Source organism: Nilaparvata lugens, chromosome 1 (assembly GCF_014356525.2).
Source record: "Nilaparvata lugens isolate BPH chromosome 1, ASM1435652v1, whole genome shotgun sequence".
In the NCBI taxonomy this organism is placed as follows: domain Eukaryota; kingdom Metazoa; phylum Arthropoda; class Insecta; order Hemiptera; family Delphacidae; genus Nilaparvata; species Nilaparvata lugens.
The window spans coordinates 64,791,374-64,816,633 of record NC_052504.1 but is presented as its reverse complement, the minus strand read 5'-3'; the positions used below and the strand labels follow the sequence as shown (position 1 = coordinate 64,816,633).

Sequence of the window (25,260 nt, the reverse complement as noted above, 5' to 3'; positions counted from 1 at the left end):
AAAGCAAAAATACCATAGGAATATCAGCGGCTTGAGTTAACAGTGAAATTTACAACATAAGCGCCCTATACTAAACCATTAGATTAAACACCATGAGATGTTTTTTATGCTATTGTTTCTCTATGATGCTACAAATTACAGTAGTCTGAGTACCATATATAAATTATCTTGAAACAACCAATCCAATCAGATCTAGGGCTTCTGTGAGTCTGGTTGAATTTCATTCAGTTTATAATTTGGTTAATGGAAAACTTTTTATAAAATACTGAAAAACTTTATTTTATAAAACAATCCACATTTGGCTAAACCACTCTAAGCTTAATCTTGAATCATTTCTCTAAATGGATTTTCCAACAAGTAGCCTGACTGCAGTAGGCAGGCCTACATGTAAATCACTTATGTTAGCAAATCCTTTTCTATTTAATTTATTGAATAAATGATGCAGTAACCTAACCACAGTATTTAAAAGAAGGTGAAATTCATAAATATCTCACAATAGGGAATAAGGTCTAAATATATTTAGCCTATTCAGTACCCCTACTTCTAATATTATTCAAGTATTCTAATGATAGAACAAAGAAATTAATAAAAGTTGCTAGCCTATTATTAATAAATTAAATTTGCTATTTTAAAATAATATTTTCAACTTTAGTAACTTAGTCCACATTAAACTTACCTCAGGATGAGAATTATTGAGAAACCAAATTCTGTCACAATGTAATAGATATCACTAAGCAAAAAGTATATTTTTGTATTATCCCAATCCTAATTATAATTACATTTGAATACATTACATAAAAAAAGATTAGCCTGTAAAACAATACTCTATAAGAAGCTGTTTCTGTTGCAAAATGCAAATGTACGTTACACTTACCTTAATTATTATTATTATTATGTATAACATAACCTATAAACTTGATGCTATTATATTGAAGACATATTAAATTTTCTAAAAAATAATAGATATGTACGTATTATTATTTTATTATAAAATATTATATTATCTGGAAAATATTAAATTACTTCTACTTATTTTTTGGTACAATCGCAAATCATATGAATAGTCTATAATTGAAAAAGAATGACAAACCAGGTCCAAAAGTCCATATCATTCTAGAAAATAAGTTGACTAGACTTGAACCATTTCTCAATGACAAACACATTACAAGTATTCCCACTTTGGCACCGATATTTTGAGTTCCAGATATTTCCAATTCCGCCATCTGCCAAACAAGTAATTTGAGTTCCAGATACTCCCAATTCCGCCTTGCAACATATTTCGAGTTCCGGATATTTCCAATTCCGCTGTCTGACAAATATTCGGAGTTCCACCCAGCAACAGTTTTCAAGCATAGGACATTTAACATTGATATTTTGAGTTCCAGATATTCCCAATTCCGCGGCCACGTATGTACATATGCCTCAACATCCACTGTACGTCCTTGTGGACGCGATCCACGTATGCCTCGGCATTCAAAAAGCTATCTGATTTGCAGACGACACGAAGACATGGTAGATGTAGATTTTCCACATGACAACAATGGCGTCATTCCATCATTGAAGATAGTTAGTTATCACAAATTGCAGCAGTATCATTTTATTTCAATGACTTATATTATAATAAAATCAAAAATAAAACTTGACAAACGATGTTGGTGGGTTGAACGATTGTAGGTTGAAGTAAGGAAATAAATTGCTACATGACATAAGATTGACAGTTCAAACTTTATTAGGTTGTCAAAACATTATCTTGTTAATATACTGAATCTAATTCAACTAGTTATCTGAACAATAATGATATCATCATGAGGGAATCAATAACTACACAAGAACGATTGGCTCTAACTTTGAGATTCTTGACATTAGGCGATTCATTTGTTGGTTTCCAATATCTATTCTGAATCTCAAAAAAAGAAAATTTCTACAATAATTCCAGAAGTTTTGATGACCCAATCAAAGCACTTAACACTGTCTCACAAAATTGACAGTCTTCTTTAAGGAAATTAGCCATAAATTGAATCAAATACTAAATTGCTGCCCATTTTAAACTAACTTCGCTCATACACATGACAAAACAAGATTCTCCAAAAGATTAGCTTCAAGATTTACCTTTAAGGGAATACTAGTTCAAAGTTTGAATAAATCTCTCTATAGGTAGGAAGCCTAGCTATCTAAAACGTATAATATCATATTGAAGATTACAATTTTAATTAACAACTCTGATTGATAACATGAAACAAACACAAGATGATTTGATAGCCACAGTAAAATAATATTTGAGCTATACTTTCTTGTAGGAACCCTTTAGAGAAGCTTTTTTCACTTAAATTATGCAGTTCTAAATTTGTTAATCATAATACAAATTATATATTCCATGCATGTTTCTATTTAAATATTTGACAATCCACATATCCTACAAAATTACAAAAATCCTACAATTTGCAATTAGTTATTGGATCACAATTTGATTTGTCATTCATAAACCTAATTCATTGGAATTAGGTTATGACGCCTTCAATGTTTACGTTTTGCCTCACCCGTATGGCAAAATCGCGTCCACACGTACATTCAATGCTCGCCCGAGGCGCCTTTGAGCACGCCAAAATACCGACAGGGTTCCGGTTCGCCTACATGCCTCAGCGAATAGTGTCCACACGTGCGAATGCAAGCCCATACACGTATGCTCACCCGAGGCAAACGTACGTGTGTACACCGTTTATGTTGAATGGAATTTTTCGTTAATAATTCAACTAATAACAATTTTTTGAAATAATGACTTGTTATTTTATTTTTCCAATTCAAATTTTAACCTACATCATAAATTTCAAGGGTAGTGATCATTGAATTATATTAATATTTTCAGTTATTGGTTAACCAATTTGTAGGTTACATGTTTCAAGATAGCTTATTCAAATTCAAACTTACTTCTTTTACAAAAGTATTAAGTTTAGCTGAGTCATGGTTTATAAATAAGAATTATCATGTTATTGATCAACAATAAATTATAAAAACATTGTTGATAATCTAAATTAGTTTCTTTTTAAACGAATTTAAGTACAATGTATTTATGGGTGCGCTCAACTCTATTCTGGAGTTTAAGACTAAATTCATTATTTTTTCAAAACTGAATGAAGTATAAACATATCAGTTTTTTGACATTATATTTTATATTAATATATATTAGGTAGAAGTAAAATGACACTCATTCTTTTACCCATTAATCTATTTACTCACCCGGATAAGTAAGAAAGTCGTGTTTCAGTTGATTGGTTGTTGATTATCCATATTTTTTACCAATATTATTACAAAGTATATTGTATTTTGATAACTTTAAACTGAAAAAAACACATTCTTTTGGTGTAACGACGACCATTTAGTGTTGGTGTGTTGTACATTCTCAAGCCGAACAGAAACTCAAAACGGTAGTTGCCACACCAAAAGAATATGAGTGTTTTTTCACTTTAAAGTTATCAAAATGAAATATAGTTGATGTTCAACCTTCTAGAGGCGCACTAAGACACTACCTCCATAAACACGGAGGTGTAGTGACTGAGACAGTAATTGAAAAAAAATTCAAAGATGGCCAATACGGTATGCGCTTTTTCAAGAATTGACAGAAAAATGTTGAATACAAGTTCAGTTATAGGGTCTAGAAATTCAAAATAGCTAAACCTTATTGACTTCTATATCGCCCAGAATTGGCGATTTTTTTGCTCTTACCAGCGTTTTCTTAGCTTTTTAAAAACTCAAGAGAGAATTCTTACGTTTGGTACAAAATTTCAGGTAACTTGAGGTGTATTAGTTATGTAGGCTATTGCAGGGCCTAGAAGGTGTGCTAGATATTGGCGTTTCCAGTGTTTATCTGTGTTTTATCAGCATTTTCAAAACCTAATGAGCAGAAAATGTTCAAATTTTATACAATTTTTAGCATAATATGAAATAACAGTTCAAGGAATGAAATGACAAATTTATAGTAACACTGAATTGGATTATTAATTGCGCTATAATGATACCCCTGCCATTTAGCAGATAATCTTAACTCAGCTGGGGGACTCTGTTAGAAGAGACCATCATAAATATTAATATAATTTGTGCAAGAGCGCGCTTAATTATGCATAACCAAGCTTGCAGACGAGAAACGTACAATATCTGAAAAGAGCAAGAGGAACACTCACACTGTAAGCGTGCACTTGGTTGCGTTCAGTGTGAACAACGTGTTTCAATAGCATTTTTCAAATTTTGTTTTTAGGGTCATGCATGATTCGACGAAAATTTGCACATACCCATTCAATGTGATCATACCCTTATTCTCATGTTTCAGGATATTATTCATATTATTACTCTTGTGACCAAGGATAAATCTTTCAAGTAGTATCCTACCAGAGCGTCAATAAACATAGCATTGGTTCATTAGCACTATTGAAGAATATACATAGATTTTTCATGATACGACATGGTCTTACATTATGATATAAATACAAGAACTCTGATATCTCACTCTACAATAAATTATTATTTACTCTGTATCGATCAGCCATAACCCATAAAGAACACTACTTACCGGTACTTACTTCCGATGAGTAAGATGTAACTTATTCCTCACGGTCTTGGATCGGGGAATCGTCAAATTTCAAATTGTGTCAAACTCTGTTAAGAGTAGAAACAGATTAAATAAAAATGATATGTAAGTTACTGGATCAGGCTGAATATTAAAATCCTTTACTGAGTAAGGTAGCAGTATAATCATTGATCACATATTTTCGTTTATAATAATATTGTTAGAAATACCGTAATGTATGTTCTGTTTTAATACTACAAATAACCAACACTGCAAAAGTTTTCTATTTCAAGCCATTCTTGTTATGATTTGAGAAGAATTCTTATTCCAATAGTGACTTATATAATAAAATGAGTGATAGCCTACCTATTTACCTTTTCAAAAAATTATGTTTTATCTAAGGCCCGATTTCACCAAACACCAAACCAACAGTTTAACGAAATGAAAACTGCAGTTTGGCCGTAAGCGACAGAATCGAATTTCACCACACTCGTTTAGGGTCACGTGACTCCCAAAACTCCAGTTCAAACTTACCGGCCAAGTTTGGTCGGTCAGCCTTCGAAAACGGGGGATTCTAACCTATGTTTTGTTTTCATTGCACTATCACATTATCACAAACAAAAGCAATCTATTGCCGCGTCCCGGCGTACTGCAATCGTAAAGAGCTGAGAGTTTAGGTTTTGTCATTTCAAATTTTGTTCAATAAGATTATTATTGTTTCCACTTACTTATAAATTAGTAAGTTTATTAAATTATTAGTTATGGAACGGCCAAAAGCCAGGAGGAGGTGTTATGAATTGGCTTTTGAAAGTGACAGCGATGAAGAAAATGTTATTCGCCGTCCAAGATGGATAAAAGAAAGAGCTAATGAATTTGATGATTTAGATAATATAGATTTCATCACCAAATACAGATTATCTAAACGAACAGTTTTATGTGTACTGGAACTCATTGAACATAAGCTGGAATTTCCTTCAGACAAGTAAGTTGAGATAAATGAAATTTGGATCTCATAATGTAATACAATAATTCCCTGCCTATGTATATTATAAAAACTAACAAATTTCACTCTTTACTGTCCTTTACAAAATTTACAAATTGTTTTGTTATGAAATTTCAGACATCATAGAAACCTCTCATAGATATTTTTATCAAGTACGATACCGTACGTACCTAATCATTTTCAGAGATTTGGGACTATACTCTATAACAGCAACCATTACAAGAAATGTGTGTATGGTATATAGTTACAATGGTTTTAAATTTTTATCATACAGAATTGATAAATTTTTAGAGTGGCCCATCGCTAAATCATGGGACAGTTCCATAATCACAATGCAACAATGCTAATCTGTATAATGGAACCTAGGTAAGGTAACTTACAGTACTTACATAATAGGCTAATATAGTTAGGCCTATATAATAATATTTATTTTACTAAAAGTAACGTGTTATTCAATAAAATTTAAGTTAATTCTAATTTTTTAAGGGTTGATATAAAGCTGAGTAAAGGATTTCTATAATTATTACAGAATAATTATTCTCAATGTGTCTCTTTACTCAGCTTTATATATCAAAGGTTGATATAAAGCTGAGTAAAGAATTTCTATAATTATTATAGAATAATTATTCTCCATGTGTCTCTTTACTCAGCTTTATATCAACCCTTAAAAATTTAGAATGAACTTAAATTTTATTGAATAGGCCTAGCATGTTACTTTTTGGCAGAAATTTGAACGTAATTTTAAGCGAAAGTGTCTTTTTAAAATATTATTCATGTACCCAAGTCCAGGAATATTGAAAAAGTTTCAGGCGATTCCATGTTTTTCACCGTAATCTGTAGGCTACAAACTTGAATTTGAACAAATAATTATCAGCCTATTTTTCTTATTTTCAGGAATGATTGTGTATCACCAATCAACCAATTACTTTGTGCCCTTCGATTCTACGCTACAGGCTGTTATCAATCAGTTTCTGGGGATCTAAGTGGTTTTAGTACAGCCACCGCCCACAGAATTGTGCACAGGGTGAGCTGCGCGATTGCATCCATAAGGGAACACTTTTTGAGATTTCCTGAGACTCCGGAGGAAATAAAAGAAAATCAATTACAATTTCATAAAATTGCCAAGTTTCCGAGAGTTGTGGGTGCCATAGATTGCACTCATATACGATTTGGAAAGTGCCCAAGTGAGTAAAATAACTTTTTTTATTTATAACCTTAGAATATTTACTCAAATATTTTTGAATGAACTGTATTATTATTGTAGTATGCAGCTGATAGAACGGCTAGGACCAGTGAGTCTAATCTTAGTGTAACAATTCTTTCCTTTCAGGAAGAAAACAGTTTTTGGAACAATAAACGTAATCTATTCTAAAATCCTTAATTTTTGAAAGAATTGTTTAGGAAAAATTAGATATGAAATGGATGAGGTGCACTTGCTCACATGTCACAGATCTTGACTCCAAAGTACCAATGCAATATGAATCATGCCTAGCTGTCATATCTTCCTATGTTTTTATACAAGTAGGTTGTATTCCATTTTACTCAGCTGCACAGTTTTGTACCCCTCTGTTTGGATAAATAGTGTGCACGTGAGCCCCCAATTGGTAGTGAGAACTGATGAGAGAGTTCGATGAGGGTTGAGAAAGGCTTGCTTCAGAAGCTGAAATATTACCCATGCTCATAATGTAAGTTTCTCAATGTTCTTGTTTCTCAATTAGTTGTTAGTTTCATTATTAGTTATATCTATTATTAATATATGTTTTTCAATTCACAGATGCTGAAGATGGCGAAGTTTTTCGAAACAGGAAAAACTTTTTCTCCCTGAACGTCCAGGCTATTTGCAATGCTAATTTAGAGATGTTGGACATTGTTGCGAGGTGGCCAGGCAGTACACACGATTCATTCATTTTCAATAATAGTTTGATAAAAACACATTTCGAAAATGGAAGGTAAAGTTTTTTCTAACCAGCATGAATTATTTTGATAAATTAAAATAACACATTTATGTTAATTTGTCATCCAGTAGTTCTCAAACTTGTCCAGGTACTGCATCCCCTACTACTACTTCAATAACACATACACTCTCTCATTTGCTAGTGGATTCTCCTAATCTATTTAAGGAGAAAGTAATGCCTCAACCACACAAGGTTGATTGAAGTCGACACCAATTAAGCTGATAGTGTAAATAAAGGCCGAAAGAATAGTTGAAATAGCACAATCAAAAAATATAAATTCAAGTAGCCATACAAGAAAATAATGTATTCTTAAAATTGATAAATTAGTATTTTTATCAATACATCAGATTGGTTATGATTTGTGGTTCCGATATGAACTAGATAGCCCAATTTCTATTTGCCTCTCTACTATCTACTCGCCATATCTAATTGACTTCAATCAAAATACTAATAAAAATACTTGTAATAAGTTTGCTCTTGAATGTATGTTAGGATGCGGCCAATACACCACAAGCCGGTCTTTAGTGTCCTAGCTGAGCAACAACTATTACTTGCTCACACTACCAAGTAGGCTGCAAACATGTCTTGTTTTTGTTTAGTTTTGCAAGCAAGCGAATTTTTGTGGGCTTATTGGTTGAAAAATCCTTCTTATGATGAAATAATTATGTATTAATTTATTTTCCATTATTCCAGGTATGGGGATGCCTTGTTAGTTGGAGATTCTGGATATGGCTGCAAAAACTATTTAATAACTCCACTGGAGAACTGTGTAACGCCAGCAGACCATTTATTCAATGAGTCACAAATAAGAACGAGGAACCCGATTGAACGCATGTTTGGGGTTTGGAAAAGAAGATTTCCAGCAATGGCATTAGGGCTGCGTTTGAATTTGGAGAATTCATTCCCAGTTATAGTTGCTACTGCTGTACTCCATAACGTTGCACAACAATCCAGAGAAGTGATTCCTCGTGATGATGAGGCAGTGGTTCTTCCTGCTCCTTGGGATGTTCTCATAGCTGAAGGAGACATAAGAGCACCACTCATCAATGTTGGAGGACCCCAGAGAGGAAACGTCAACTTCAGAGTACGCCATTCCCTTGTGACAAATTATTTTCACAGGTAGGTGTAGTACTCGAAATACGTTCTCAGTTGATAAAGAGATATGAAACATCTTCTTAAAATGTACGTATGCAGGGTCACTTATTTTCATTTGGAAAATAACATCAGAGTAGGCCTACCCTTCTTTTGATAATCTTTTAATATCAAATAACATATTAAAAACACCAATTATTACAACTGTGCGGTTTTAAATATTCATGTTTTTAATCTGTTATTTTATATTAGAAACATTTCAAAAAAGGGTACTCTGATGTTATCTTATAGATATGAAATAATAAGTTTTCTCACACTCATAATCATGTAACTTCTACAGATTTATTAGATTATCTTAACCTGTCAAAAATATTAGTGTATTGATGCCATTGAAGAATAAGAGTACAAGTAATGAGAATGACAACTCATAAAACAAAAGGTTTTTGTATCTTTGTGAAGTGAGTCATATGAATGGGAACCCTTCAATAAGTTGAAGACTGTTGTAGATATGATACTGTAACTTTCAGGATAAGTTATTGGTCGAATGCCTTTTGATGTACAACCGAATTTCAACCTCTCATAAGGGGGTTAGTTAGGGGTTGTAACTCGAATATTTTGAATCTAAACACCCATTGTGTGGTACATCATTTTGAAGGCCTTTTCAAAACGAGAAAGTTGACATCAATAAAAATGTGCTATGATATTTTTATCCAAAATGGCGGCTGATTGAACTTTATCAATCATTTCTTTAGAAACTAAAATATCAATCAGCCGTCATTTTGGATAAAAGTATCATAGAACATTTTTATTGATGTTATCATTCTTTTTTTGAAAAGGCCTTTAAAATGATGTACCACACAATGGGTGTCTACATATAAAATATTAAAGTTACAACCCCTAAAGGTAAAGTGTTTGACCAATAACTTATCCTGAAATTTACAGTATTATATCCACAACAATCTCCAATTTATTGAAGGGTTCCCATATATATATGACTCTTTCTGTATATTGAATATATTACTTATTTGATATATTTGTTCATGCAGTGTTGTGACAATATAGAATTCTTGTTTTGAAATAGAGAAAAATCTGAGTTTCTGGTTTTAGTCTTGCGATTTATCTTTAAACACTTTAATAAAATGGGTGTTTACTTACATATAATATACATTTACTAAACGGTAATCCTTGCACGAGACGTGAATAAAAACAGACAGATGAATCGTCTTCTGGACATATAATTTGTAATAGAAAGTTTGATGCAATGGATAGTTATCATTTTTGAATTTACATCCAGTCATCTATTAATAATTAATCACAACCCTGTAATTCTCAATAATCGAAATGTGCTATCAAGGGTCATGTTAAACTGTAACACAGCTGTTCTACTTTAATATGCCTGTATTCAAATATATTGAGATCTTTGTCTGTATTTCACAAACATAAACCAATAATAGACGTTATATACGACTTAATACTCATTTATCTTTGTTTTCAGACTTGCACAACGGGAAGTAGAGAATGCCGTGGGAGCATTTGAGAATGGAGAATAACATATGCAAATTATATGATGAGATTTTTTTATATTTACACGAAAAAAATAAAATATTATTGGATCACATAAATACTATCTTCATTACTTTTTTAAACGTTCTAATTCCGCAAGAAGTAACATTTTCTTGATCACTTCTTGTTCAGTTTTCTCCCGTTCCTGTTTTGTTTTCTCCTGCTCCTGAACCAGCTTCTCTCTCTCCTGCTCTTTCTGCATTAGCAGACATTCCATTGTTACTTCGTGCTCTTTCCTTGCCTGCTCCTCTGCAACCTGCAGGTTTTTAATTTTACATGAAGCTAGAGCTACAGCTTCGCTCTCTTTCAAAACAGGCCTTCTTCTATTGTGAAGGTGTCTGGTTGTTCTAATTTTTGAAATGGGCGTTGACCTCTGTATCACCCCCTTCTCTTCCTCTGGTGTGATAGTTGGTTTCGGAAGAGCCGATGTTGAGGCTATTGGTGAATGAGAAGCCTCATCCACAAGAACCTTGGCTCGAGGGGTTCTGAGAAGGCCTGGAGAGTATGACTCCCAATCACCATTCACAAGCATCTGTTGAGAAAAAAAATCACATATTAATATGAAATCGATGATGGTTTATTGAAGAGTATTCTGCTCGAACTACTAATTTCATAATTTTCTAGACACAAGAAGCACATGATTGTAACAAGAAATTTTTAATCATTTTGAAAATAAATTAATAATTATTTTGAACGATTTTCAGTTGGAGCCATTGTTAAGTATTTAGTCAAGTTATTAATATACATATATTATATAGTGAGGTCCACGTTATAATGACAGTATTTGATCAACTTAGGTTTCGCTATCCTTGTCTATTATTCGACAAAGCCGGTGTTACTATCCTTTTCTAGGTCCACAACGATGCCAATTATGTTTTTGACCGTGTAGAAATATAATAAATTAATGCAGAGAATCGGCATTGCTATTCTTCTATCTTTATCCACTGCCATTATAACGTGGACCGCACTATAGTCAAGTTGTTGAAATTGAAAAAAAATCAATCAAATATTTTCTAATCAATAAATTTGGACCATGAATTGATGATTAAAATTTGAAATTATTAGCGATAAATCATTATTATAATTATTATACATTTTTGGAATATGTAATTTTTAAATAAAATATAAATATATCCAGACATATGATGTACTTTCATTCTTGAATAAGACTAGCTAGAGAATAAATTCGGTACTAATATAAACAAGAAAACAGTAAGCCCATACTATAGTGAGGGAGAGTGGTGAAGTTAGAAGAGTTGAGATTTTGGCACAGGAACTCCTATAAACAGCGCTGATAAGGATGGTGTAAACACCCATTTGTGTGCATTTAGAGCTCGGGATTTAGCTAAGTTCTAGACTTTGAACATCTGGAGTCAGAAAATTGGCTTTACGAAACGGGGCATAGTCGTAGTTCACGTTTCAATTAAATTTCGAAAACTGGAAAATTGAACACAAAATAAGGAGAAAACAGTGTAAGGTTTAAGCTATTTTGAATTATTTAGGAATGTTTCATTTCGTCAAGGAAAAAGTTTCCAATTAAAGAAGCCAATTTTCTGACTTCAGCTGTTTTAAGTTTAGGACTTAGCTAAATCCCAAGCTCCGAAACCGGCCCTTAAGAGTGTCTCAGTGTAACAGCAGCTTAATAGCAAGGAAATTCTGATAGAAAGAATTAATAACTGACAACATTTTCATACATACCATTGTGGGTATTGGGGAGGAGTCCTGAACAGTGTAGTTTTGTTCGTCGCCACAGTCCACTTCCAAAGTCAATTCACAGTCAGTCGTCAGTTCTGCGATACCGGTACTACTGCTGTTTCCCGAACTTGAACTTGTAGCTGATTCTGTGAAAACAATGTTATTTTCTTATTCTTTGAATAAGTTCCAATTATACTAGTACGGTTCAAAAATACACAAGAAACAAACCTTTTGTGGTTTATGAATAGCTTTTTGCCGGTGAACAAGGTGCAGAAAAATGCACTCATTTATAGAGTGATTTGCAAAGTGATCTGTTATGCTCATTTCAACAATTTAATTGATTGTTTCATAAGATTATTGAAAAGTTTGAGATGAAGTTGCCAACATTGCTATGAGGAAATCTGTAGACCACAATCTAATTTAAGCCTAAATTTTACAAGAAAAATTATTAGCCTAGTCTTGAGCCATTTTTTTAGCTTCTTTCATTTCACAATAAATCACAGTGAAATTTTACTTTTTGCTGATGAATATACATAGTCTATTACGCTTGTTTCGTTTACTAGGAATATTCAGGGAATTATAACTAATCAACAGTTACATTAGTTCAATATGTCTTTCAAATTATAGCATGAAATAATAATGTTAGGTATGGTTCTCATGTGATGATGCGAATATGAATATAGTACAATAATTTTACCAGATTACCGGTCCTCTTGATTAACCTAGGTACCTTATTTGGAGATGGTGAATATGAAACACTAATTAAAAATAGGATTTCTTTAGGCTCTGTGAGTTAAATAACGTGAGTTTAAATAAAAAAAGTGCTATAATAGAATGAAAAATCAATCCTACTGATTACTTACCAGTACTTGTTGCAACAGCATCTGAGTCGTAAATGTTATTAAAACCCTCAGCTCTTTTTTTATTATAGGAATTACCCTCTCTATAATTTGATCTTCTTTCACAGTTCTATAAGGACCTCCACCTGAAAAAAAACATTGAATTTCTTGTAATATTAGCTATTAACATTAATGTAAAATTAAACCCGATTTTATCAAAAGCTTACAATGGAATAATAGGAAGAAAAAAGACAAATACTCTTAATAATTTGATAAATTAACTTGATATTGGAAATAAATATTTTGTTTACATTTATATTCCTAATAGGTTACCGTATTCATTAATCTTTAATGCTGAAGATGAAAAACTATACGGTAAATATTCTGAATTTAGTAAATAGGCCTATATAACAGCATTGAAGTGAAGTGTAATGACCTTGAAAAAACAATTTTGAAACTGAAAATTACATTAAAAATTTTGAATAATATTACCTACAATCTTATTTAACTAACGGTAAATATTTGAGGTTTTAAAAAATGTTTCAATGTTAAAACAAGTTTTCTGTTTTATAGCAGCTACAAATATTTATTCATACATTGATAAATACAATGTCATTCTCAAGTATGAATGATTGGAAAAGGAACAACAGGCTTAAAGCCAAACCCAAAACTGTTCCTTTCCCAATTTGGAGAAGTTGTCCAGAAAAAGGTTATATTAGTTAATAAGTTATGTCCAATTTGGAGTTCAAAATATAATTATATAAACTACGAATTAAGATAAGTAAATAAAAAATATACAAGGTTTTACACTTACCTGTTGCATATTTATTAGTATTCATTGCAGTTATGACGGCTTTTGCTTTTTTTTTTAAATTCTCCCACAGTGTTTTTAATGAGTTGAAATCTCGTTCCATGTGGGTGTTGAAGCTATTAAATTCTTTTCCTATCTTAATCCACTCCAATTGTTTGATTTTATTAGAAATACCATCAGTTTTCTTACATTCAATGATACTGTAATATTTTTCTACCAAATCAATGAGAAGCATTTTCTCGAAAAAGTAGTTATCAGTTGAATTATTAGCGTTTATTCATGAAAAATTCCCCTCGACATAGGGATTTCAATGTAAACACGGGTTCAAGTGTACGCTTTTGAACAGCTGATCGGCTGTATGTTCTGGCCATGTAGATCTTTAGTAGGCACTGGCCCAACTATTTGGTCGGGTCACGATTCCTGACCCGGGCGAGAAAAATAAAAGATGGCGACCGTGTGATGAACACAGAACTATAAACTAGTATACAGTTGCTCTATAGTTAGTATACAGTTCACTGGTGATGAACTGTCAAAAGCTCACATGAAACGCGGGTCACCTAGCTCGAGTCACTCGAGTCATTGGAGCAGTGTATCCCTGAAGACGCTCATTTACTGACAATCTGTGGTACAGGCTTAGACCAGTTATAGATTAGACACGCTGAGAAGTCTAGCCTCTGAAGCCAACATCTACTGCCATATCTCCAAATCGTAACGTCATCATCGGATAGAAAACTTATAGATTGTGCTTATTTCAGAAGGATATTAATAATTATTCATTAGAATGGTAAACTCCAACTGCGCTCCCGCTGGAATAGACACAATTTGCTATGGAAAACAATGTAAACAAACTCTACAGAAAAGTTTTCTATCTGATGCTGACGTCACGATTTGGAGATATGACAGTAGATGTTGACTTCATCGACTTTCAGTATGAATATACAATAGGCCATGTCCCGTGTCTATTCTATAACTGGTCTAAGGGTACAGGCCTCTCCATTGTCAAAATTAAAAATTTATGTTGAAGCTTTATTATTTATTTGTTATTAGCGTTACCTACATTCCAAGAATAAAAAAAGGTAAAAGTGACTATTTGTGCCGTAATAAGTGACATTAACCTAGAAAAATCATGGAGCCTACTGTAAGTATATTATTTATAAGACTTTTTTATCTACCTGTCCACTGGCAGGGGACTACAATAGCTTTCCTTCACAGGCAATAAGATTTTTTAACAGCCTTCCTAAACAAATTCAGGAAACACGGAACTCCTGGTTCTATACCACGTTGAAAAATAAACTCCTGGAAAAGCCACTCTACTCACTGCAGGATTTTTACAGTGAACCACTTTTTGGGAGTCAAGCATCTCTACAGCATGAATGACCATGTAGGTTATTTTTATTGAGAATTCCAACACTGCTTATCTAGAAACCCCAGTCATTGGCAACGACCTGAAGTATCACTTAGGCTAACCTACTTTTTAAGAGTCATAATTTATTATTAATATTATAAGCATAAAGGGAAAGTGTGATAATCCTGATGTATTTCTCATTATTTGTCTCTGAAATGAGTTTCTTTACTCGAATGATAGGATAGGTATCATCTTAAATTGTATCGAATGTAAGTAGCCTACCTATCCAATAGGAAAAAATACTGTTGCCGTTCTTGACTAGATAAGATCCCAGATTGACTCAATTGACTGTAACAGTGAGACAAGAGATTGAATTTGAAATAAACTTTTATTGGACGAAATCTAAAATTTTAAGGTGAAAAATTTCCCAATTAGGCTACTTTACATTACAGATCCTACCTATTCGATAATGTTCTATATATCTTTAATTTTAGATCTATTCATCCTTGAAAGAATGAATTCATAGTCAGCTCGATATTTGAATCAGCAGCCGAAACCATTGCATTCTCTTAGTACCTTGTGTAGGTACTATGTACCTTGTGTATCACTAACAAATTAGTAGGCTACCTACCTATGTTCCAAATGTAAATTGTACATTAGTTCTCCCCTAATTCAGCCATAGGCCTATTATGAATGAAACCAAGTATCTATTAAATTTTAACTACTCATCATAGAGGCTAAATCATCTCTGACGGTAGGCTATTGCTGCTGACCTATAATAATAACTAGCATGTAACTTGTGCTCCACCAGGGTCTGTTCAAAGCACAAATAGATTGAATTTACTTTCATAGTTCCATGCTCTGATATTGAGAGTATTAACAACCTGAAATTACAATAGAAACTATTTTATTGGGCTTTTATCTTACATGAAGTTTATTGTTTTTGAACAGGGGCGCCATTATGGGGGGGGGGGCTGGGCCCCCAACAAGGATCAGATGAATAATGATAATGCGGGTCTATCTACACGAATCCTTAGAATCTCATACTGATTTTAATACTTTTTTTAAACAGCAGTAGTATAATTCCTTCTACAGTATGAACAATGTAGCAAAATTGCCTTGGAAGTATGGGTATGGAGTAATAAAGAATATATTTTCCTCTGTGGTGTAGTTGAAGCTCAAATATATAATGGGTACAATTATTGATGAGGGCACATAAGTGAGTTATTGCATAAATTTCAACGTGGGAATTAACAAGTTGCAAGATGTCACAGTGAAAGCAAAAGAAAGGGCACAATCAGAAATCAATAATGTTTGTACAGAGTTGGTTAGAATTATGTGAACAGCTTAATGTTTCTTTAGCTTTTCAACTGAAAGTTATTCCCTAATTGTTATTCCCCAATGAAATTGTTGAAATTGTCATTGTCAAAGAAAAATTTATCTTTTTCCATGATTTTTAAGAAATCTGTTTCAGTGTATTCCTACTTTAGGGCCTCTCTGTAGGCCTATATTTCTAATAAATACTTCATGATTAACTAATAATGTAGGCCTTTATGCTTGTATTGATACTTCAACCAAATTATTTGTATAAAACTGGAGAAAATGAAGCATATAATAACATCTTTGAATGTAACATTTATGGGGGAACCCAGGACCTTCTATCCTTTGGGCATATCCCTTCCCCCCTCCTCAAACCTCTTGGTTTTGCCCCCCCCCCCAGCAGTTTGGTGGAATGGTGCCACTTTTTTTGAAGGAACAGATTCAAGGATCCAAAGGTTCAAAGAACCCCACACATCATCGAAGCTTATTGTGTTCCCAAGTAGTATGTTAGTTAGGCAAACCAATACCTATTTCCTTTACAAGAACCAGGATTTTTTTCCTAAACTAACATTCCATTCATCACCTGGTTGCAATCCTTGTCGCAATCCAGTGTGATATGCTTGGCAGTCTCTTCAGACTGATTAGACCTCATGACCTCCGTGAGTTCCACTCCTGGTCTTCTTTGTAGGTCCTTTTGCAGGAAGGGACGGCCAAGTTGCCTCTAGAGTGCCCGTCCACCCTTGACTCAGCCACTTGACCCACATTTGTGCCTGGTTTTCACCCATCACTGGTCTCTTGAGTTTTTTTCTGTTTGCCCCTCCAAAACTTCACAGGGTCAGGAGCCTCACCTCTCCCAAAAAGTTTTGCCTAAATGGCCGCCCTTCTTTGAGCAGGGGTGAGTTTTGGCCTCACCATCCACAAACTCGTGATCTATGTGAGTTCCATTCCTGGCCTTTTTGTACGTCCTTCCCCTGAGAGTGGGGACGCCAAACTGCCTCTAGGGCGCCCAGCGCCCGGCCAACCTCGACTCAGCTTCTTGACCCACATTTGTGCAAGGAGTTTCACCCATCTCTGGTCTCTTGGGGTTTTCTTATTGCCCCTCCGAAACTGCCCTGATGGGGCAGATCCCATGGGTTTTAAGGCAAGGCATCTTCTGGAGTTACCTTGAGGTCCATTTTAGTGGCCTCCTACGACAAGCATGGATACTGTTGGTGAATTCTGGTTTTCAACACATTCTTGAGTACGATGATCGACTCAAAGCTCCCCCAACCCACAGGGGGCAGATGCGATGATACATGATACAAGAATAACAAAGAAATTGATTCTTTTCATACTGCATGCATGACCATGAACAAACAAGATCATCTGAAAAATATTGTAGAATCAGCTGGATGGCCTTATGAAGCCATACCGAGTTTCAAAGCTTCATCTTATATACAATTGATATTGAAAATTCAACATTGATGTTTAAATGGTGAAAAGTGGTAATGCATGCAGTAAGAAAAGAATTAATTTCTTTGGTGTTCTCGACCAGTAAGGTATAAGGTATAAATAAGGTTTCTTTGAAATCTTGATAAATTTTAGTAACTTTGTTGTCTTTTCTGAATTTTTTGTAAAGTGAACGGTTTTCGTGAAATTTGCAATCAAAAATTTAAAATGGCCACCATTTTGAAAATTCACATCAAAAATTTTTTATTTTTTTTTTAAAAGTTGAGTTTATAGCATAAATATTCATGCCAAATTTCAAATCAATACAACATTTCGTTCTTGAGATAAAAAATCCTAAGTGAAGAAAACAAAATGGCAGCTATAAGGATAACCGCTGAGTTTTAGACACTTCAAATATGACATTTGTAGTCTCCTATCGACCAGGAACAATACCTTAGAATGTTCAACACTACTTCTGAAACATCATGTATATGACATCAATACAAGTACAAATAATATAGAGCAACATACTCTTCTATGCTCTATTGAACCGTTTTCCTCTGTTTTTGAAGGTAAAGTCTGAGCCAATGGATTCTGCTGAATGGCCAGAAGACATGGCCGATGTCAAAGTTGAGATTGACATAGACTACACCATGTCCTGGCTTGGCAAGCAGGAGATTCTGCATGAAGAACAGGTGACTTCATTTGCATTAGAAACACTTGAAATCCAACCACTTTTCACAAGGCAATGTTTGTCTGAGAGGATAACAGCTCATTCAACAAACAAACAGTATGGGTACATAAATATGATCATGTATGTCCAGTGATCATATTATGGTGGCATAGTATAAATTATGAATACCCATAAATAATATAGAAATTATACTATTGACCCCTTGGGTTATAGAACTCGCTCATGAACTGTATTGTTATTGCAACCGCCCCTAGATGGTGGTAGAAAAGCTCAAAAATACTAAAGGGCGAGTCATGGGACTTGATAAACAACTATTTTTTTATTCAACTTGTAAATTTTATTGTCTGAACTAACTACTAGAAATTTTGACAACAAATAATCTGTAACAATTTATTGCACATTCATCATTAACTCCAGAGAACTGTTTTTGAGATTTTGCTAACTGATCAGGGATTTGAACTGTTAACAAAGGTAGAGTGACCTTTACTCATTTCTCCACTTCAAATTCATAATACCAGGGACTCGGTCATTCAAGGGCTTTAAGCATGAGCTAGAAAATACAATGTCACTCACCATTGTTCAGAGTATAAATCCATCACTATCCGAATTTTCACTACATAGGATGTTATCACTAATATTTTCCATAACTCGTAGTATCGAGTGACCTGGCTGGCTCAGGTCTGGTGTCAGAGTTTTCAGGTCGCAACTGATCATTTTCAGGGCCACTGACATGACCCAATGACTGCTTTTTAGGCAGTAATAATATTATCAATAAAAATTACACATTCACTTCAAACAATTAAAATACTGCAATTCATCCCAGGATGAAGACTAATACATTGAAACAATATTTTGTCTATTACTCTCAATGAAAACATATTTTAAATTACATGCTCAAGTGGGAAAAAACTGCGCTGGAGAGGCCCGAGGCTACCTCTACATTTTAATCTATATTGGTTTGCGGCATGATTCAAACTGATCTTTTCCATGCAATTATAATGTTCCCCTCCCACCAATGAGACGACGGTCCACGTGGAGACAGAGCACAATTCCGTGGGAAAGGAAAATACAAGTTTGAAATATTCCAAAATACCTACTAATGTATTTTTCATCACTAACGGAAATTCAGTTCCATGAGAATACTTGAACCCTGCATAAAATTGAAAACTGACTGCCTCCCCAGATGTAAGTTAGCAAAATCTTGTGAGAAAATTATTTTTCAATAGAAAAATTAATGTCTCATGATGAAAATTAAGAAACTTCTTAGTATCTTAGTTTTAGAACTAACACTCCCTCAATAAATAAATGATACCAATAATAAATTATTGATATAACTATCTTGTATATGTATGTGTATCTCTATTCTCTAGTCATGACTATTTTCAGGTGTCATCCATCCCAGTACAAGTGAATGAAACAACTCTTCATGACGAAGGCATAGACATGGAGGAAAACGAATGTAAAGAAAAAGAACAACTATCTAGCAAAGGTTGGTTGAACTATGGAAAAGATTCTGCTCTACAGAAAATAGAAATTGTGTTTAGAGCTAGTAAAGTTTGATTCAGGAAGTCATACCAGAATAGAAACTTAATATCATCAATCAGTCTTCTATAATGAGTCTTATTATCTGAGTAAGAATATCCAGTTCTCTCTCACTCTCTCTCTCTCTCCTTCCTTAACTATCTATCTCTATCTTTATCTATATCTATCTCTCCCCCATATTTCCAGTATAAAGTGAATGCTCTTTTAATGTTTCAGAGACAACTCTACCCACTGCCCATGTCAAACTGGATCACATTCAAGTGCTAGATAGAATTTCCACAGTGTTAAACCAAAGGCAGAGCTCAAATGATGATTTTGTAAGTGTTTTTCCAAATAATTTCAAGCTATAAGGTGTATCCAAATACGTGTACTAACATGCATATACATTTCCAATTTTCCAATTATTTTTTTTCAATTTATTAAAACACAAAAAAAGACAAAACAAGATGACAAAGAATTACAAAACAAATAAAATACAATAGAAAGCTACAAATATAAAAAAAACCATGGGTTTTGTGGTTGGGTGTGTTGGAGAAGAGAAAAAAAGAGAGGAAGATACCTAGCCAACTATGGTTTCCCATGTAATAGGCAGGCAAAGAAGAGAAGAGAAAAGTGATGAGGAAAAAAGGGAAGGGAGAAATGTGGGGAAGGAAGAAAAAACAGAGGAATAGGTACTCAAATTAAAGGTCAGCGAGTCCACTGAAAAATGAGAAAAAAACAATGCTGGAGCAGAAATGTTGAGTCTTATATATCTAAATAGAAGAAAAAATCACTGTATGTCTAGTTTTTTATATCCAATTTAATTTTTCCGCTGATCTTATTGTCCATTAGAAAGTGATTTGGAATAAGGTTTATTATTTTTGTACCTATGTAAATTCCTCCTTATACATTCAATATTAGTGTTATAGGTTACATATTTGTTAGCAGTGGCCCTTAGATTATAATAATTATGTGTAGAGTTTAATGTGAGAGGAAAATCGGATCTATATTTTATTAAGTACTCAATTACGGTTTTTATGTATAATTGGCATATAGTCATGACCTCAAAATCACTAAAAACCATATCCATTGGATAGAACCTGGGTTTGCTTAATATAACTTTAATCGTCAGTTTTTGTGCTACAAATAATTCAGCAAATATTAAGATTGAATGAATAGGTGGGTGGGTCATTTGTTCATTGTTCATAATTAGAAAAATTATTTCTCAACATTTTCTTGCTTTCACAATCCACTCTTATCATCTTACAGAAAACAACATTTTTGACATGCTAAAAACTGTTTTGTTCAAGTACCTAGATAATTCAAATAATAATAGATAATAAATTTATGTCCTGAAATAAAGAAGATAATTTTAATATTAATAATAAATAAATTTATCTTCCGAGACAAAGATTAAATTTGTGTTAAATGAAACTAAAAATTAGTGTGATGAAACTGCTGATCAAATAACTTTTCAATGTTTGTGTTTATTATTCAAGAATCAAAACATTTCTAATAATATCAACATATTTTCATTTGAAAGAATAAAGAAGTATAGACTCCACTTCCCGCATTAAAACATAATTGAACTTTGAATATAATAATTAAGGTTATTCAGACAAATTAAAATCTACCCACTCTGAGATTCTCACTATGTTGTGGTCTATGATGGCATTCACATGCTATCAGAACTTTTCATTCATGAAACTTTTGTGTCATCATGGAACTTGGATGACTATGGTTCATTTATGGCTGAAACCACCAATCAATCAACTGTTTAGAGACTGGAATTTTATAATAATAAAAATCGAGCCTCAAATTTTGTCGTTCAATAACTTTTTCATTTGTGCACAGAATTTGATGATTTTTGTTTAGTTGTGTTTTTGTTATCCAGCTAAAGTTTGTCATGAGATGGATTAACTCTTTGGCGGTACGAAGTTTGCCGGGCCAGCTAGTTTGTAATAATTCTCAACTTTGGCAAGTGTAGAAGTAAAAAATCTGGTGTGGCGCACTCACACAACTTTCCTTGCCGTTATGAAAATTGATCAACTGATGCTAGTGTTTACGCGCGAGTCTACTATTCTAAGATCTGAGCCAGCTGGTGACAGGACAATTATAGCGCTGCAGACACACAAAGTCTGCTATCTCTTCATAATGAATGATTTAATAGAATCAACAGTTGCCAACAGTTTGCAATTGAATAATACTATTTTCTCGAATTTCGAGCTTATTTTCAATTTTAGGTGAAAAAGTTACTGAACATTAATTGTAGAGATTTTTATGCTCAATCTTTTCCACTTGAAGTTTTTTGTTTAAATTGTATCTGTAGCCTGATAATTGGGAATCCAAAATCAAACTTTGCATAGATGGGGCGGTGCTCCTGAAATTTTTACAGATATGGGACTAGTGACATTTGATAGAGCTTATCAGTTTCTTTTTTAGGTATGAATTTGATCAAAATCGTAGGAGCCGTTTTAGAGAAAATCGCAAAAACCCTGTTTTTGACAACATTTTCGCCATTTTAGCCATATTCTTGAATTGCATTTGATCGAAATTGTTCGTGTGGGATCCTTATAGTGTGAGGACCTCAAGTTCCAAATTTCAAGTCATTCCATTTATTGGGAGATGAGATATCGTGTACACAGACGCCATTTTAGCCATCATTTGAATTGCATTTGATCGAAATTGTTCGTGTCGGATCCTTATAGTGTAAGGACCTCAAGTTCCAAATTTCAAGTCATTCCATTTATTGTGAGATGAGATATCTTGTTCACAGACGCACATACACTCATACACACACACACACACACACACACACACACACACACACACACACACACACACACACACACAATTCGAAATCATGTGTCAGTGCATGAAGGTCTGTATAATAGCTCCCAAATTGTATGTGTTGCAGATGGCGACAGTTACTGTTAAAAAGGAGGAGGAGGAGGATAGCAGCCAGCAACCAGCTGCAGTGGAAGATGATTGCAGCCAACAGCATTATCTAATCCCTGGCTACAACATGATTTTCATCAAAGAGGAGGCATATGGTGAGATGCATTCTATTGCTATCCGATTCTTGATTGACCAGGGTCTACACTCCTTGCTTGGGTGATTAGATTGTGGCCAGCTTCCTTACATAAAGTGGTTTGATGTTTGGGAGTGGAACTCCTGTGTAAATGCTACTCCTGGATGGGCTGTCTGCCACATGTCAACCATGCGTCAACCACGTTTTTCTCCTATCTTTCTCCACTGCCATTATATCGTAGACCTCACTATATATACAAAATTTCTCACGAAAAGTGTAACAGTCAAAAGTAGATAGAAAAGGCCGGTCCTGGGACACAAGTGTCCCAGGACCGGCCTTTACCTCAAGGTCATCCAGGTCAACCAACCTAACCTCAAGGTCATCCAGGTCAACCAACCCCAACCTCAAGGTCATCCAGGTCAACCACCCCCAACCTCAAGGTCATCCAGGTCAACCACACCCACCTCAAGGTCATCTAGGTCAACCACACCCACCTCAAGGTCATCCAGGTCAACCACACCCACCTCAACGTCATCCAGGTTAACCACCTTAACCTCAAGGTCATCCAGGTCAACCACCCTAACCTCAGGGTCACCAAAAAAAAAAAAATTAAAAAAAAATTAAAAAAAATAAAAAAAAAATGAAAAAAAAATTAAAAAAAAAAAAAAAAAAATTAAAAAATTAAAAAAAATTAAAAAAAAGATTGAATAAAAAAAAATTGAAAAAAAAAAATTAAAAAAAATCTAACCATCTATTTTATAGTCATTAGTCATATCAGCAAGCTCATCATTTGATAAGGGACATGACCGTTTAGCAGGGATAGTACTGCTTCCTGACTGATTGACTTTATCAATGAGCTCATCATGTGATGAGGAATGTAACCGTTTAGCTGTTGTAGTACTGCTAGCTGCCTGAACCTTGGGAATTTCTTGAGAGTCAATCATCTCTTCCTCCTCATCCTCCTCCTCCTCCTCCTCATCAATGTGTGCTAGCGTGGGGATCTTGTAATGTCCATGTGCAAGAGTTGTAATTCCATCATCTAGAATATACCTCTTCTCATCAGCTTTGCTCAATGCCTTCTTTCTCATGACTTGGGTCATGATCTGATGTTTCCTAGTACCAAACATCACTTGTTCTCTATAGATATCCTCATCACCATATAGACAATCTAGATAGTCTTGGAAGCCTATGTAACGTTCAGCATCTGGATGCATTTTTGAGAGTTCTCGCCCAAGTATTGGTCTCCTCACTCCTTTAGCTTTCTTTATCAATCCACTTGTCAGCTGATTTGGATCACTATTGTAACACCTACAGGCATATAGCTTCGATCGTAAGCCTACATACTCAAGTTGCGCTTGGCCAGCATATTCATCTTTAAACTTGCCAAGCACCATTTTGTTTGCATCTGAGTAGCATGGGTGCTCTGCAGGGTACTCTGAGGTGTCAAAGGCATCTTTCAGTTGTTGGTTGTTGATGATGTCATTGTACATGTCCTCTGTCTTGACAAGGTAGAATAAGCTATCAGTATCTTGATATAGGAGTTGAAGACGGTCCTTGTAGATGGGCTTCATGATGTTATAGTGGAATTCATACATGAGGGTTTTGCTGATGTCGAGCACTGATAACCCTATGTAGATGGGCTTATTGAGCTCCACTTTCTCTTTATGCATCGTAACAGCACAGATATTCTCGCCAAAGATGATGCGGTCCTTGTACACTGGTCGAGCAATCAGTTTCTTTAATCAATTCTCATCATTCACTAGCTCCATACTCACCCTTTTTCGCACATTTTCCATTGTCTTGCCAAACACAGTGTTGTTCATAAGTTTGAAAAAGTTCTTTTCAAACTTATTCTTCGACTGCTGTCGAAGTCTGGTGTTTAGCATGATGTAGGGTGCTAGGAAGTCCTCCTGCTCAAACTGCACACCTCGATAAACTTTAGTGATTTTCAATCCATGCTGTACTGCTTGCTTGAGGGTGCGGTAATGACATACATATCGTTCACGCTTGCTTAGAGCTGTCATGAGTCGTACATGATTAGATTTAAGAGTTTTTTTGTTCTCTGCCAGGAATGGGAAGTCGTTATGCTCATCATGCAATTCAGAAGGGTACTCAATGTCCACCTCCAAGATGTAGCCAATCTTTTGAACATCTCCAACACCCTCAATACCTCTGCTCACCCCCTCCAACTCATCTTTCTCCATCCACTGGAATTTCCGGCATGGAAGTGGTTGGAACATTGCCCAGCCATACAGGTTATTCGCATCTGTGTATAGGAGATATGATGTAGGCTTCTCGGGGTCAATAGGCGCTCCTGTGTAGGCATTGTTGGCTACAGCATGATGGTGTATACAATTTGTTATTCCTCCTCTGATACCTCGCTCGATAAACATGTACATGTCATA

The 25,260-nt window shown here is 34.4% G+C and overlaps 3 protein-coding genes across 8 annotated transcripts in view; 2 read left to right on the top strand and 1 right to left on the bottom strand.

The window, feature by feature from the left end:
• Nucleotides 1-4,960: 4,960 nt before the first annotated feature.
• On the top strand, nt 4,961-10,230 carry LOC120353965 (putative nuclease HARBI1). Its single transcript, XM_039439542.1, has 5 exons — nt 4,961-5,540; nt 6,456-6,745; nt 7,336-7,510; nt 8,210-8,635; nt 10,104-10,230. The coding sequence occupies exons 1-5, from the start codon at nt 5,320-5,322 to the stop codon at nt 10,156-10,158; spliced, it is 1,167 nt and encodes a 388-aa protein (XP_039295476.1). The 5' UTR covers nt 4,961-5,319; the 3' UTR covers nt 10,159-10,230.
• LOC111054976 (myb/SANT-like DNA-binding domain-containing protein 3) lies at nt 10,179-13,751 on the bottom strand. Its single transcript, XM_022342114.2, has 4 exons — nt 13,520-13,751; nt 12,730-12,851; nt 11,870-12,012; nt 10,179-10,703 (listed from the first exon to the last, which is right to left on the bottom strand). The coding sequence occupies exons 1-3, from the start codon at nt 13,749-13,751 to the stop codon at nt 11,956-11,958; spliced, it is 411 nt and encodes a 136-aa protein (XP_022197806.2). The 3' UTR covers nt 10,179-10,703; nt 11,870-11,955.
• A 734-nt stretch (nt 13,752-14,485) lies between these two features.
• The window catches only part of LOC111047178 (gastrula zinc finger protein XlCGF57.1-like), a 102,675-nt gene continuing 91,900 nt past the window's right edge, over nt 14,486-25,260 (top strand). The window contains exons 1-4 of one of the 6 annotated variants that reach the window (XM_039439452.1): nt 14,487-14,654; nt 18,182-18,304; nt 19,690-19,792; nt 20,062-20,162. In XM_039439452.1, the coding sequence (XP_039295386.1) occupies nt 14,643-14,654; nt 18,182-18,304; nt 19,690-19,792; nt 20,062-20,162 (339 nt within the window). In that variant the 5' untranslated portion in view covers nt 14,487-14,642. Of the gene's footprint in view, nt 14,655-14,701; nt 15,131-18,181; nt 18,305-19,689; nt 19,793-20,061; nt 20,163-25,260 lie in introns of those variants that run through there. The other 5 variants (XM_039439457.1, XM_039439486.1, XM_039439463.1 and 2 more) reach the window with 5 other exon arrangements.